This window comes from Drosophila elegans, unplaced genomic scaffold (genome assembly GCF_018152505.1).
Source record: "Drosophila elegans isolate 14027-0461.03 unplaced genomic scaffold, ASM1815250v1 contig_149, whole genome shotgun sequence".
Lineage (NCBI taxonomy): Eukaryota > Metazoa > Arthropoda > Insecta > Diptera > Drosophilidae > Drosophila > Drosophila elegans.
Genome location: NW_024545513.1, coordinates 7,202,778 through 7,217,864, shown reverse-complemented (window position 1 = coordinate 7,217,864; position 15,087 = coordinate 7,202,778). Strand labels below are relative to the sequence as shown.

At 39.2% G+C, this 15,087-nt stretch overlaps 5 protein-coding genes across 27 annotated transcripts in view; 2 read left to right on the top strand and 3 right to left on the bottom strand.

The window, feature by feature from the left end:
* The window catches only part of LOC108142367 (disks large 1 tumor suppressor protein), a 43,065-nt gene extending 38,635 nt beyond the window's left edge, over window positions 1-4,430 (top strand). For all 23 annotated transcript variants that reach the window (XM_041710782.1, XM_041710783.1, XM_017266182.2 and 20 more), the window contains 4 exons: window positions 1,290-1,439; window positions 1,618-1,900; window positions 1,971-2,062; window positions 2,172-4,430. In XM_041710782.1, the coding sequence (XP_041566716.1) occupies window positions 1,290-1,439; window positions 1,618-1,900; window positions 1,971-2,062; window positions 2,172-2,278 (632 nt within the window). In that variant the 3' untranslated portion in view covers window positions 2,279-4,430. The remainder of the gene's footprint in view (window positions 1-1,289; window positions 1,440-1,617; window positions 1,901-1,970; window positions 2,063-2,171) is intronic.
* Window positions 4,431-4,445: 15 nt separating this feature from the next.
* Window positions 4,446-7,657, top strand: LOC108142370. The gene is made up of 3 exons (XM_017266197.2): window positions 4,446-6,127; window positions 6,188-6,358; window positions 6,562-7,657. The coding sequence occupies exons 1-3, from the start codon at window positions 6,052-6,054 to the stop codon at window positions 7,428-7,430; spliced, it is 1,116 nt and encodes a 371-aa protein (XP_017121686.1). The 5' UTR covers window positions 4,446-6,051; the 3' UTR covers window positions 7,431-7,657.
* A 57-nt stretch (window positions 7,658-7,714) lies between these two features.
* LOC108142371 (putative gustatory receptor 10b) lies at window positions 7,715-10,162 on the bottom strand. The gene is made up of 3 exons (XM_017266198.2): window positions 9,798-10,162; window positions 8,666-9,382; window positions 7,715-8,216 (listed from the first exon to the last, which is right to left on the bottom strand). Exons 1-3 carry the CDS (start codon window positions 10,035-10,037, stop codon window positions 8,058-8,060), a joined length of 1,116 nt encoding a protein of 371 aa, XP_017121687.1. The 5' UTR covers window positions 10,038-10,162; the 3' UTR covers window positions 7,715-8,057.
* A 478-nt stretch (window positions 10,163-10,640) lies between these two features.
* On the bottom strand, window positions 10,641-12,072 carry LOC108142331 (gustatory receptor 10a). Its single transcript, XM_017266085.2, has 2 exons — window positions 11,011-12,072; window positions 10,641-10,834 (listed from the first exon to the last, which is right to left on the bottom strand). Exons 1-2 carry the CDS (start codon window positions 12,070-12,072, stop codon window positions 10,676-10,678), a joined length of 1,221 nt encoding a protein of 406 aa, XP_017121574.1. The 3' UTR covers window positions 10,641-10,675.
* Window positions 12,073-12,362: 290 nt separating this feature from the next.
* LOC108142313 (odorant receptor 10a) lies at window positions 12,363-14,419 on the bottom strand. Its single transcript, XM_017266065.1, has 5 exons — window positions 13,881-14,419; window positions 13,268-13,455; window positions 12,929-13,218; window positions 12,726-12,878; window positions 12,363-12,413 (listed from the first exon to the last, which is right to left on the bottom strand). Exons 1-5 carry the CDS (start codon window positions 14,417-14,419, stop codon window positions 12,363-12,365), a joined length of 1,221 nt encoding a protein of 406 aa, XP_017121554.1.
* Between the last annotated feature and the right edge of the window lie 668 nt (window positions 14,420-15,087).

The window sequence follows — 15,087 nt, the reverse complement described above, 5'->3', positions numbered from 1 at the left end:
GGAGAAATGTCAGATAAAGTCCCCCAAAAACCTTTCGTCTTAGGGTTCTGAGATATTTGTGAAATAATTGCGGGTTAAGATAAAACCCCAGCCAAAATCAAACCGAAACAAAAACTGAAATAAAGGAATTGTACAAACCGAGGGAGTTTTATTTGCCTTAATCGATCAGTTGTTAATCCAACCCGTAGCTCTCAACGTACGTGTGTCTGTAAATGAGTCCCAAAAAGAGTTGATCCGTGAGTTCTACAAGGCGTCAAGTGAGTAATATCCCATATCCCTCCTGACCCTGGTAATGAGGAAGTTCGACTGTGTTCCCTCAACCACAACAGCAAAAAAAAAAAAAATCCAATAACTGGGTTCATCCAAAGCCAAGACAATAACCTAAGCTAGTTCTAATTATCTAAACATAATTAACACTCAATCATAACACTCAAAACACAGATTTTGATTTCATGTTGTCCAAGTTTTTGTGTGCCATGTATGTAACATCATGATGTCATGTATGTAATATGTATCCATGTAAGACATTACCAAGTGTGCCCACTATCTGTTTACTGTTTGCTCGTAGATCGCCTGCTCTATGTCTACATATCTATCATATCTATATCCTCTATGTATATGACCCAAGTCGTACATAAGTGTAGTAGCTTTAATTACCATGCCACATTTTGCATTTACATTTGCTTTTTGGTTTCAATTTTAAGTTTCATATCATTTTATTGTCAACTTTAAGTTTTAAGTGACTCCTTCTACTTAGGTCCCCAATTAGCATTGAACATTATTACCGTAGAATGATACCTTTGCTCGATTTATAAGTTTCCTCCGAGTTCAATGAATACTTGCTCATTAAAAGACAACTTGGCAAGTATGTACCGGTTTCTTTAATTTTTATTTTGCAAATTCAATTAAAAAAAAAATGAAACAATTGTAAATTGTTGTGTGTGAGAGCCTTAACGAACCTTACATAGAGATATAAATTCTCCCACTATTTCCCTTAAACCGTAGAATGTAATTGCCTCTAGCTTACAAATTAACTTAATTATTTACATCTCTAACTCTAAGTGACTTGCCTCGATCTATATGGATCTCTTGTAATATTTTTGCCCCTGTTACAACATAGACCAAGATAGAACTTTGCTTTGTAGAGCCCCCGAGAACCCAAGATAATTGCTCTGAAAAATTCCCACCTCCCATTCCCCTTCCGAATCCCACTCATTTAGAACACTTTGCGATGATGTAGAGCACCTGCACGTCAAGGCCCTAATCCGATTGCTTAACCTACTTTCCAGCTTCCGAGGAGAACGTGTTGTCCTATGAGGCCGTGCAGCGCTTGTCCATAAACTACACGCGTCCGGTGATTATCCTGGGCCCGCTGAAGGACCGCATCAACGACGACTTAATATCGGAGTATCCCGACAAGTTTGGCTCATGTGTGCCACGTAAGTAGTTAATAAAATTGGACTGAAAACTACAATGCATTTCGACACAACAAGAATGTGTTATAACAAATTATGATTTTGTGGCGCCCTCGGGTGGGCCGAAGTTTTTGGTACTACCTCTTCGCATATTTTAAGAAAATGAAGTGTGAGTTGATTTGTATATATTTATTTTATTTAGACACCACCCGACCTAAACGGGAGTACGAGGTGGACGGTAGGGACTATCACTTTGTGTCCTCTCGCGAACAAATGGAACGGGATATTCAGAACCATTTGTTTATCGAGGCGGGCCAGTACAACGACAATCTGTACGGCACCTCGGTGGCCAGTGTACGCGAAGTGGCGGAGAAGGGCAAGCACTGCATCCTGGACGTATCCGGCAATGCCATTAAGCGCCTTCAAGTGGCCCAGCTTTATCCCGTCGCAGTTTTCATCAAACCCAAGTCGGTGGACTCTGTAATGTAGGTTCTTTAAAAGCCGAGAGGTTAAAAATTTCTGCTAATATTTATTGTTTGTTTGTTTGTACCACAGGGAGATGAATCGCCGCATGACGGAAGAGCAGGCCAAGAAGACTTATGAGCGGGCGATTAAAATGGAGCAGGAATTCGGAGAATACTTTACGGGTGCGTCAAGAAAATATTAGATAAAGCTTTCGTAGAATTTTGTTTATTTTATTAAGGTTTAACAACAATTTGAATATTGTTTAACCTTTTTGTTTGTTAACCCTTACAGGCGTGGTTCAGGGCGACACCATCGAGGAGATCTACAGCAAAGTGAAATCGATGATTTGGTCCCAGTCGGGACCAACCATTTGGGTACCTTCCAAGGAATCTCTATGACCAACAGCCACAACAACATGGACACTGCCGCCTCGAGTTCGATGCCGACCGGTCTCGAGAACAACAATAGGAGCAACAGCAGCAGCAACAAATCAGCAGCCGCAACAGAAGACGCCGCACTGATGATGCATTACAGTAACAACTACTACAACAACAACAACAACAGCAACAACTACAACAACAGCAGCAGCCACAGCAATAACAACAGCAACAACAACAGCAGCCACAACTATAACAAGATTGACAACGACAATGACAGAAAACGGAAACGGAACCACAGACTAACAACTTGACTATACTGACAGTAAAATCTATAATGACGCAGCCGCAGCAGCCAACTTAATGTAGCAAATTGTCCAAAGTAATTTTTTTTGGATGCACTCATCGATGAACGTACATCCAGCAGCTAGAAGAAGATGGAGTTGGACGAACATCAGAGAAAAGCATTTGGCATCGTAGGGATATGAGATGAGAGTTATGGGTGTTCAAACTGAAGCGGACAAAGGTGTATAGTTTTTAGTTAGAACAAAGTTGAATATAAACAAAAAAAAAAGCGAATTATAATATATATATATATATATATATATATATATATATATAACACACCACTTATATAGACTAAGATCCGATTATAAAAGCATAGAGACGAGCGGAAAGAGGATGGCTTTGAGGAGTTCGTTAAGCGCTAGAGTGTTGTTTGTTTATGTTGAAGTTTATATACGAGAGCCAAGAGTTATAGCGAGTTAGTTATGTTGACGATAATGTGTTTTTTGATATATATTGATCTATATAAATATGTAAACATGCAAGGCACAGGCACCCACCCAAGCACACCGATGTTCTGGGGTTATGGTGATGTTGATGCACAAGCGCATTGCATGGTGGTTAACTTTAAGTACGACAATGTTTAGTAGCTGACTACGAATAATGACGACGATGACGGGACGCAGATGCTAAGGCGGTTACGGTTACGGTTGCAGATCTAGCGGATAGTCAGAGAATGGCGATAACGATTTACGATTACGATCTAATGATAATGATAAATATATTGATGAATATCGAAGCTAATAACGATGGAGATAATGAAAAACGTTGGTGCATTTGTTGTTAGATGTATGTAATTTTTCCCACTCGCCTTTGCCTAAAAGCAACACAAAAGTAAAACCAAGAAGAACTATATAAAAAACCGAAAGAATCAGTAAACATGCGTATGATAAATACTAGAAACTAGCGGAAAAGTTGCATATTAAACCACAGACATTCATTCACACATCTACTTACTATATATCTGTACCATTTAGCCTATAGTCCGCAAGAAATCGTCGAAACAAAGTCATTTTACTATATAAATATACACGAAACACCCGCATAATGTAAACTACGGCAGCAACCGAGTGGAAAGAAAAAAGGAGGTGAAAAGGAGAAATGGAATTTGTTGTCGCGTTGATTTAAATCTATATAATGAGTAAAATATGTATATTTAACAATCTATGAAACAAATATAGTATGTAGATAATACACACACACACACACACACACAAACGAACCCATACAAGCAAACATGGATTACCGTTGCAGTCTAATTTTATACACACAACACAAACACACACACAAGACAAATCGAATTGCAAAGGCAAATAAATAAATAAATAAGGAAGCGGAAGTGAAGAAGAAGAAGCAGAGCTGGAGATGAGATCAACTCAAATTAGATAACTATACATTTGCTGATTAATTTATATAAACCAATCTACGATTTATAGCCAACGCACAGAAAGGAAAATACACACGAAATTTGTTCAAGAAAATTTAGCAAAATTCAAGTTGAGTGTTAACATTATTATTCATGCGTATATGCATAGAAATATTATTATTTTTTTTTACTCTGTCCATCTCTCTTGCTCCCTCTCCTACTCCTACTTAAAACATTTTTTTTATTTATCTTTTTTGTATATTGCAAAAACGTCGACGACGCCACAGCAGCAGCAGTAGCTATGGATATTATTTCAAAAATATATACATATAACTATTATACGAATACAGAAAAAACAAATTCATTATAATTTTCACAATGTATGCGCCGAGAGCATTGTTATATTTAATAAACAACCTAAAACAAAAAGGATAAACAATTAAAAACAAAATAAAAAAACTATGCGAATAATTTCAACTCTAAACGAAACAAAACAAAACACAGAAAAAAGCGGAGGAACCTTAAGTGTAATAAAACAAAATAAAAAACAAACTTCTTAATCAATTTGATACATCCAACTAGCATACGAAAAGCATTGCATTAACATTAAACGATGAGCAGAGGAGTTAACTATAGATAACCGCTTAACAGGGTGCGCCCCACTTCTTTTTGGGTGACTAATCGTAGCAAGTGATTCTTTTCGCTCAAACATAAATATTTAAATCAAGTGGAATGCCTGTTTTCCAAGCGATTCTTTCGAGAGACGCCCCCAAAAACCAAAACTAAATCCAAATCATTTTTCCAACTAGCCTTAGATTTTACTAACAAACATGAAACCCTCGAGAACTAACTATCAAGCAATTATCAACTAGATAAACAAAATATACTACAATTAGATCAAGGAGCGGCTAAAAAAGAGGACTTTCTTTATCAAAAAAAAAAAAAAAAAATCAAAAAAATTCCATACATATATGTATATCCTATCCACTTACACATACGCGCGCGCATACAAAGCATGGGAAAGCGTTTCATCAAAATTGTGCCTTTTCTTTTTGTTGTTGTTGTTGTCGAATCGAATCGAAGCGAATATCGAAAATCGACGAAAATATACACACACATAGACACATGTACGGGCAGCTTTTGTATGGTTTCCGCTCACATTTACATTTACATCCCGTTTACATCACATTTTACATCCTGACCCACTGCCACCCTCATCAAATTGCAAGGGTTTTTCGCTAGTCATACACCCATGAAAAAAGAAACAAAACAAAAAGAAGAAAACTTTTAGCCTTAGCGATGAGAAAAGAAAATAAATTAAATTCAATTTTGTTGAAGTTCGCGTATGGATCGGCATTAGCTATATATGCTATAAATGATAGTGAAAACCAATGGAAGGAAAGTAATGAGTTTAGGAATTGGGTTGATATATATGGGCAAAAACTCACAAGTACACCCAACATATGTACAATACTCATGTTCATGTGCGAGAAAATAATTAGAGACCCCATTCGGCCTCAAGTGCGTTTTCATTATGTATTATGTCAAATGTAATTTGTTCATCAGCGGATGAAACACTCGCCCACACCCCAAAAACACACTCGAAATAAACCGTAATAAAAATACGTAATCATATGCCTTGGAATTTTATTATTTATGTTTCAGGAGTTCCCTTAAATCCATAACAATTTTCAAAAACCTTAATATTGTTTCTTGTAATCATTGTTTATTTACTATTTTGAAAAATATGTGTTTAAATAGTGGCACCGATTTTAGCGTAGCTAAATGCTTTAAAATTTAAAAGTATACTTTTTTTGCTGCAGCTAAAACTGAATCAAAAAAGGGCCTTAAAATCTAATTTTTGTAATGTCTTTATGTCTATTTTAAATTAGAGGCAACTTAAAATTCTCTGCCAAATTCATCTGGGCAGGCTTTAGACACGATGTCATTCGTTTGGTTTCCCAATTAAGTAATGGACTAAAATAAATAAACACCCATGTGAAATTCGGTCTTAAAATTGCTCTTCCGTTCCTCTTTTTTCTTTGTGCATTTCAATTGGAGTCGAAGACAGCTGACTTCAGCAATGGCGTACACCATCAGGTTGAATTGGATAAGGAAAATCCTGAATTCATGCGGCTCCACACAACGCCGTCTAATGCGTAGGATTTATTAGGTGGATTTTAAAATGGATTATTAATAGCATTCTACATTGTATCCAGACGACGCTGGCAAGCCACGGGTCTGCAATCAGGGACCTTTGAGACGCCTGATGCGGCAGATCAGTAATAACTCGGGCACTTCCACCGGTGGCTCCATTCGCACTGGGAATAAACTCCGCTATATGGAAAGGACCAAGGACTCTCCCTTTAGGGTCAATACCTCTCCAAATGGTGGGTATATTTCGGTTACTTTTTTTCTTTTCTAAGACTCATTTCAGGAAATTGAACCAATCACAAGCTTTTAAAGGTATAAAGTTAAAGCCTGAAAAGTTAAAGATTGAAAGGTCATAGACTTTTGTTTACAGGAATTTAAAACAAATCAAAAGTCGATTTAATAATAAAATGTATCATAAATAACTATATTTTTTTGACAGCTAATATGGTAAGGATTCACCCCTTGGTCCGAGGCCAGGATAAGAAGGTTAGGAAGCCAAGCCAACGCCTGCCCTCCGAAATATCGGCCACCATGCGGAGGCACAGTGCGCAGAAAAGAGGGGAGCAGCTGGCGAGGAGCCTGCGGTTCCAGGACCCAGGTGACCACCCCACACCGAGCTCCACCATACCGCTGAAGATCCTTGAGATCAAAGAACGGAGGCGCAGTCCGGTGGGACATCCACTCAGGGATCGCAGAATGATTGATTTGATGAGGACCAGGAACATAGAAAGGATGGTGCGCGAATCAGACGCCAGGCTGTTGAACAAACGGGTCAAGGAGCTCTTTGAAAAACAGGAGGAGCAACCAGCTGATAAGCCTGAAAGGTCCGAGCCCAAGATCAAACTGAAACGACAGAAAACAGAGGTCAAGGCGGCGAAAAAAGCCATTTGCCTTGCTCATTCCAACAGTGATGAGGTAGCCAGGGTGAAGAACTTAAAGATCTCCAGGATGCAGACCAAGCTGGAGACAAATGGCATAGATTCCTCCATCGTGGATCGCATGTGTGATGCCCTGCACCCCTCACACGCCTACCACATGCGCATTCGCTGGGCGAGGATCCAGAGCCGCAGACAATTGCAAATATCGGAACGCAGCAAAAAAAACACACTCGAAGTGGCCGCCAATCTCATCAAGGAGGAGCAGAGACGTCTGGACGGACTTAAAGCGGCAAAGTATCAACTGAAGGTGGTGCCGAAATATGAATCAAAACTGGATAATCTCACCAGAAATATAAGGGAGCCCAGTGGTGTTAAGACCAATGATCCAGCCAAATCAACGGATTTGGACATTAAATCCTTCGTCTGTTAACTCGGGTAACAATTTCTCACTGCATGCCGTGGAAAATCCTGATGTCTTTTCTCACATATCAAAACTCTTAATAAAAAAACCGACAACTAAGCCGAACAAAGATAAAGGACCTATCAAACTTTTGCCAAATTGAAAATAACTTTTGAAAATAAAAGCAAAAAAATTAAAAAACAATACAGTGTAAAATAGAATAGATTTTCTTAATAACCTTTTATAATAAATTTCAAGATTGAAATAATGGCCAAAATAGCACTTTATTTTTACAATATTGTATTGATATTTAATTTATAACTATAATATAAGTTATAACCCTACAAAACTATTTTAAACAATTTTTTGTTTGCTATACAATGGTGTTCAACTTATACCCAACTGTCGTCATTAAAACAATGTTTTACTTGTATTTAATATAACATTTTATTTATGTTAAAAAAATAGTAAGCTTACTTCCTTTAAGTTTTGTGGCCATCACAACTATGGTTTCATAAACTCCGTGTCTTGTTTTCGTTTCGCCACAGATTATCCAAGTAATTAACGTAATTGAAGCGAAGTGCCGATTGAGTGCATGATTACTTCGCCGGTTTTTTTTTTCTTCCTTTTTGAAGGGCGGGAAAATTGGAGACAACTTCAACCACGAACGTATCCAATTTGAATGATGATGATGCCATAGGACAAACTGCAGCTTATCAGGGCGAAGGCACACCGCATATCCATGCTAAACATACCCAGCACTTTGTTCTCCGGCGAAGCTCGTCTAATGGCTCGTCTGAAAACAGACATTTCCCACTTGAACAAAAAAATGAATTATTAGCTAAATAATAACTAAAATACTATTTAGGAATTGTTCATAAAAGGTTTAAGTTATTAGCAAAGAAATTCTCCACTTAAGTGAATTGTTAAGTATATAAAAAACTTTTTAAGGAAAGACAAATTATTTTTTGTATTCTAAAGATTGAATATAAGACCGGAACTACTATTACTGTTTATAGATATTTCGGTGCTCCTGAGTAAAAGTCCCATACAGATTAATATTTCTGATTTAACATTTGTTTACCTAAATGCTCCAAAAAATAATACAATTTTAATTTATCTTGAAATCTATCTACTTTAACTGGGGTTCTTATAGGGTTGAAAGAACAATTCTTACTCCTATATTTCCTCTTTAATTCTTTTAAGGCAAAAGAACTGTGTATTTTTTAGTTGCTTAAAATGGGTTTTAGTTGTTTATTATTCACCTGTCTATGAGCTGCCTTCGCTGGGACTTTTGGAGTGGCGCACAGTTGGTTTTGCTGCCCGAGCAGGTGTTCACAGACGATCTGGAGGAGCAGGACGTCCGATAGCTTGACCACAAAGCAGAGGACTGTTAGCAGGATCTTCAAGGCGTGCAAGTGCAGGCCCAGGGCATCGTTGCGCTGGATGACGAAGGAATAGCCCAGGTAGATGGTGGCCGTGTTGAAGTACAGCTCGTAGAACAAAGTGACCGCCACCATCCAGGCGAAAAATCGATGCACTCGGCGCACAAGCTCCATCAGACGCTCTTCCCGTCGCAACTGCTCCTTGAGTTGGCCATAGGATTCCGGCTGCTGCTGGCCATTCAGACGCAGTGCCTCACTCAGCTCGAGGAGCAGGAGGACATAGGTGACCTGGACGGCGTTTCTGGCCAGGCAGTTGTAGATGAAGTATATGATGGACAGAACGTCCAACATTCCGAACGTTCGCATGCCCGTAACGAGCAGCACACTCAGACCGAAGTTAAAGTTGTGCAGAAAATTATGCATCTTGGCCAGAAACACCACGTGGTAGAAGCGACTGTGCTCCTCGCACTTCAGCTCCAGCTCAGTTATCCCTGACAATTCGTTGTACACCTGGCACACCTGTCGCTCGCATAGAAGTCTCCATAATGTTTGGATTGACAGCGCCACGAATTGAAGTTTTACGTTGCCATGGCAGACCTTTAAATATATTCCGAAAATGTTCAAAAAAATATTTTTTAAATTTTTAAAATAATGCTTTCTTTATAAAACGCTTCAGAAAGAGTTCAACATTGACTATGGAAATTACAATTTAATATTAAGTACCTAAATTATATTTTAAATCATAATATATAATACAATGCCTATTTGATTGCATTAATGTGGATATGAGTAAAATGCATTTTACTGAATCTAAACATTAATTAAATTTTTTAAATATAAAAATCGATAGATGAAATGGATGAAAATCAAACCAAATATTTTTAAACTGAGTAAAGAATATTTGGATTTACTATGTTATTTTTACCAGCATAAAGACGCTTTTCACTCTAAAACTAAACTGAAATTGTAAATCCAGCTACTGCATATTTTGCAATTTTGCAATTTTGCTTACCATAATCACGAATGACTGCCGCCTAAATGTGCCCTCCGCAAAATAGACCAGAGCGTAAGTAAAGTATGGGAAATACAGTACAATGTTGGCGACCATTGTCATCCAGTTGTAGATCTGCAGAAGTCGCGAGTGGACCAGGCGACCACGAGTGTGGCTATAATAGTGGCAGGACAGTCCCAGGCTCAGGACCAATCCCATCCAGGAGCGCAGGGCCATCTGGCACAACCTGCGGACTCGCATCGTGGCCAGTAACTGAATATCGCCCCAAAGGAGTGCATCGGAATACACTAGACTATTCAACGCTTATCTGACCAAACAGCAGACCGTTGAACGGCTATCTTCAAAGGACACGCCTCGTTCCACTGCCATTAGGGTAATATCTTTTGTTAAAATAAACGTTAAATTAGAGAAAAATCAATACGACTTGTTCAGATGTCTTTTATTCTTTTATTATTTTCTCGTCTAAAATTTAATTAAAGAGGTGATGAGATATACCTACATCGAAAGAAAATATGCTCATAGAAACTAAACTATTGTGAAATGAATTTTAAACTATTGGGTATGAACAATTTTTTAATAAGATAAGGATTATATTAATACCACAAAAGAGCCAAAATAAAACGTATGGGGCTTAAAAACAAGGCCTTTGACTAAAATTTTAAACACTTCGGTATAGAAATGAAACTAAAAGTTTTTGGGCTATGTTATTCAGTATTGAATTAAAACTTATACTTTAATACTGTTTGTGGTATAAGTTTCACTATTTTGTAATGTTTATGCCTAATTTTTGTTTGTGACTATTTTAATTTTTGTGTATTAAATTCGGTTTATTTAGGGTTCTTTTTGGGATTTCAGCTCTTTGGAGACCATTTCCTGGCCTAGGACTTCCTGCGCAGAAGGAGATCGAACTGCACCAGAGTTATGAAGTATGAAAATGCGGTAACAGCGATGAGGTAGACCAATCGGCGATCGAGGTGCAAAAGTCCACAGAGCATGGGTGGCTGATAGTTGAGTAGCTCCAGCGAAAGGTGTTCTATCTGGATATAAGCAAAATATTTCTAACAATATATTTATTTTAAAATTGTTTTTTCATCAATGATATTCCTTTTATAAGTTTTATGATAGGCAATAGGAAAAAATGCATATGAAAAATATAGTTCGCAATTTTTTTTTTTCAGATTTGGACAAGATTTTACCTTTTTCGATGGCTTACCTCCCTGGTGAGTCGCTCGTCCCTGGCCGGTGGCTCGGCGAACCGCCGCATGGTTAGGGCCACGTTCTCCAGCTCCAGCTTGATGTGCTCGTTGACCAGGGTCACGATGTAGGTGTCTATGTAGAAGCCGGTGGCGTAGACGGATCCCACGACCACCGGGTAACTGACCTCCTCCAGCGACTGCTTGGCCAGCATGTGGAACAGGGTGTAGAAATTGGTCAGGTTGTTGATGAGGGTGCTCAGCATGAGGCCGATCAGCTGGAACTGATGCATGCGAAAGCTCTCCCTCTGCAGGTCGTGGATTTCGCGGCACCTTCGACGCAGCACCTCCAGCCGATCGCTAAGCTCACAGCAGCGATGCAGGAGCATTCCCCGGCCGGGCCTCAACCCATCAATCTCCTCGCGCAGCGAATCCAACTGGAGGTTGAACTGTCTGTAGTACTTCAGCACCGAGGCGTTGATCCAGTAGCAATAGTCCGCCATGTTCTCCGTGTAGTTCCACAGCACAAAGGCGTAGACGACGAAGTGGACTCGCACCTGGCTAGCCGAACCCTTCTCGCCGTATTGGGCAAAAATGCCGCACACCTGGATCATCATCATCAGATTGATAAGGCAGAACTTGAAGTACATGAGAAACTCGAAGGGTTTCTTCGGTTCCTGCGGCGCATTCTTGAACTCTCGCTCCAGATGCATCCTCTGCAGGGTGCACTTCTGGTTGATGGCCTCAAAGTGCACGGTATTGGCCACATAGGTCACAATCACGGTGGCATACTTAATGGCCGTATTGGCGAAACCCACATAGAAGAGCAGTTGCAAACGCCGGTCCAAAGTATCGGTTAGGGTGCCAAAGTGATAGCAAAAGTAGGCGGGCAGTACCACAATCAACAGCAAACTGAACAGGTGGCCATACAGAATGAGAAGGACCTTAATGCCACGCCTCAACGCCCTCTGGGGCACATAGTCGATCACCACCTGGCCATAGATCAGGGCGTACACATGGCCGTACTGGTAGAACTTAAACTCGTGCCGCTCCCAGAAACTCCGCTCATCTGGCGATGTCATTCTGGGTCCGCTTTCTGCTGTCAACTAAGGAAACCCCATTGTTTGGGTCGCGTGTTTTGGTTGGAAAATGAATTAGAAGTGGTCATGGGAATGGTGGAGTCAGCGCCTAATTATTGGAGATTGCCGATAGAAAAAGGCTCCCAAAAAAATGTGGTTCTGTGAATAAACAGTACTTCAAAGAGATTTCACGAATCTAATAAATACATTTGAGTTTGAAAGGATTAAAATATATAAACCATTTATTTAAGAAATAGCAAATTAAGTGATTATAATTTTATGTATATATTCGTTTATTGAAAAGATTTACAGAGGGCAATTATAGAGCCCGAAGTCTGAAGAATCTGCAGGAGACAAAAGTTCAAGTTTAATGGTAAATCAATGAATAAATGTTGTATTTTGTGTTTAATTTTATAAATATTAAATAAAAAAGGAATTTATGAACCAAAAACTACATAAACCAGTTTGCCACATTACTCACATAAAGTTTTAAAATCACATGAGTAAAAAGGTGTCTAAAAGTATGCAACAATATATTTTCAAATACAAAAGTCCCATGAATTCATTACAAAATACAAGTCCCATTTTGTATTGCATACTTTTAGACTTTTAATTATAACATTTTTGAAAGATTTATTTGAATTTATATATCTTACCGCAGCAAAGGTGGCCAGTGAAGGGGAAAAGAAAGGCACTGCCATGGATATGGGTCGTTGGGATCGCAGGATCATTAGCTGAACGAGGCGCCGCTGTGGAGGCTTAAACAATTGCCAGGGACAAGTGCTCATCACTCGGCACAACTCCATACTCTACAAGTAGGAGGTTGCAGGAAAAATCACCCAAGAGCCACATAACTCACACTTTCGGCCACCAGAGTGCCGCCATAGCAATAGACCAGAAGTTGACTCAAGGCGGCCACCGTGTAGGCCACATAGAGCAGGGCTCCCAGACTATTTCCTCCTGCTGTCAGAAGATTGACCATGCTGAAGCCAATCACCATGGCAGCGGACACAAAATGGGCCAATGTAATAACGGTATAACGCTCCCGGAAAAAGTTGGTCAGCTCGATAATGGTATTCTGCCTCATGATGACTTCCCGCATTCGCTGCTCAAGACTATAAAGCTGCACCGGCGAAAGCTCCAAATAATCTTCAAAAATAATCAAATTAAAATATTTTTAGGCTAATTGTAAGCTCACCTTCGTAGGGCCTGAAAATGGATCGTAGCTCCGCCTGGAGCAATTCAAACAGGGATGACAAGTGGGCACAGAACTCGAAATAAAAACCATCGCAGCCTCCGAACATAAATACGGTCACATACCCCGTATAGGCAATGAAAACGTAGGTCAGGGGGAAGAATGGAGATCTCAATAGAACCGTGGGCATTCTGTAATATTTAAACTATAATTAACTCAAATAGGTCCCATTTTAATTTTTATATTTTCCTAATTAAATGTTTATATTAAATAATGCAATTAAATACGAATTGTATTTAATATTTTGATTTATTGTTTAGTTCAAACATTTTGAATTAAATAGTCAGATGCTAATTTTTACTACTCCTTTTTTTTTATTAATGAAGTTAAAGGTATTTCAAGTATAAACTTGTTAGCCTGTGATCAAATATTTTGATTATATTAAAAACTACCACGTTTTTAATACAACCAAAATATAATTTCTTTTTAGTATTTTTGAATAATATTGAAATAACATTTTCTTAGCATAGAATACATGAAATTAAAAAAAACAGGATTATTTGTCACTTTTAGTTAAAATTTCTGTAAGGATAGTTTTAATTAATAATCTGCTCACGTCATATTGAAGGGGGTGAACCAGACGAATCCGTCGAAGCGATCCTGGAGATACAGGACCAAGGCGATCAGCAGTGGCTTCAGGTTGTAGGTGGTGCAGGTGAAGAACCCGGTGGACAGAGGCCAGAAGTTGATGCGAGCCGCCTTCACCGAGTGGCTCAGCCGGATGTCATGCTGGTCGGATCGCTCCGACTTGAGGTCGAAGAGGAGGCTCCTCAGGCGATCCGACATGGTAGACAGATCCCGGCGGTAGCGCAGCATGAGAAACATCTTGAGGAGCGTGACCGCCGAAGTTCCCGCTGGACAGAGGGTCTCCAGGGCCAGGGTTATCTGCTGCTGGTCCAGGAATCGCAGTCCTGCATGCCATTCGGTGATGACGCCAATCGACAGGATCACAAAGTGGACAATGGATCTCCGGGGCAGACGATCGCCGGTGCCTCCGGGCCAATAGCCCATTATATCCAGGCTAAGACGGGGCACCGCAAAGAAATACACGGACAGCTGCTGATCGCGCTTGAGGAACCGAAACCACTTGACCATGGTTGAAACACCTTTGAGCCATGTCCTGGCAAGAAACCTCCTTTATATAGGCAACTTAAATCATACTTTCACACTCGTGAAAAAAGTGCAGACCAAATTTGTAGATTTAAGTTGTATTTTTAGTTCTCTTTATAATTTTCTATTTATTAAATAGTTTTGCCTTAAATAAATTATTTCGTTTCCTATTACTAAATGCTATATTTTTTTGAAATCACTAAGACAGGATTCGAACGTAGAACTTAATAGTTTGTTATAAACAAATTAAACGAATGGAATTGGAATAAATCATCCATTTAGCCTAAGACTTCAATGTAATTTCTCCAAGTCCTTATTTCCATAAATCAAGGAATTTTTTCCTATAATCAAGAAACTACTTTTTTTAAGGTTAAATATTTTAAATATATATTGCTTTGTAGTGTAACCGCCTCCCGAAGCCCCAAATCTGAGCAGGCCCATTTAATTGACTTGTTATTCAGGCAAAGTTTGCCAAAGTTCGACCAGTAACCAGTAAATTTTGCTATTTAAAAGTCTCGATAATTGGTGACATAGTGGATAATCCCTTGGACTCGTGAGTTGCTCCCTTTGTTACTTTATTTATGGGACAGATCGAGAATCGGAGCAGTCGACAGGCACAAGTAGCCGGGAACGAGTCGCAATCAGAGCTAATG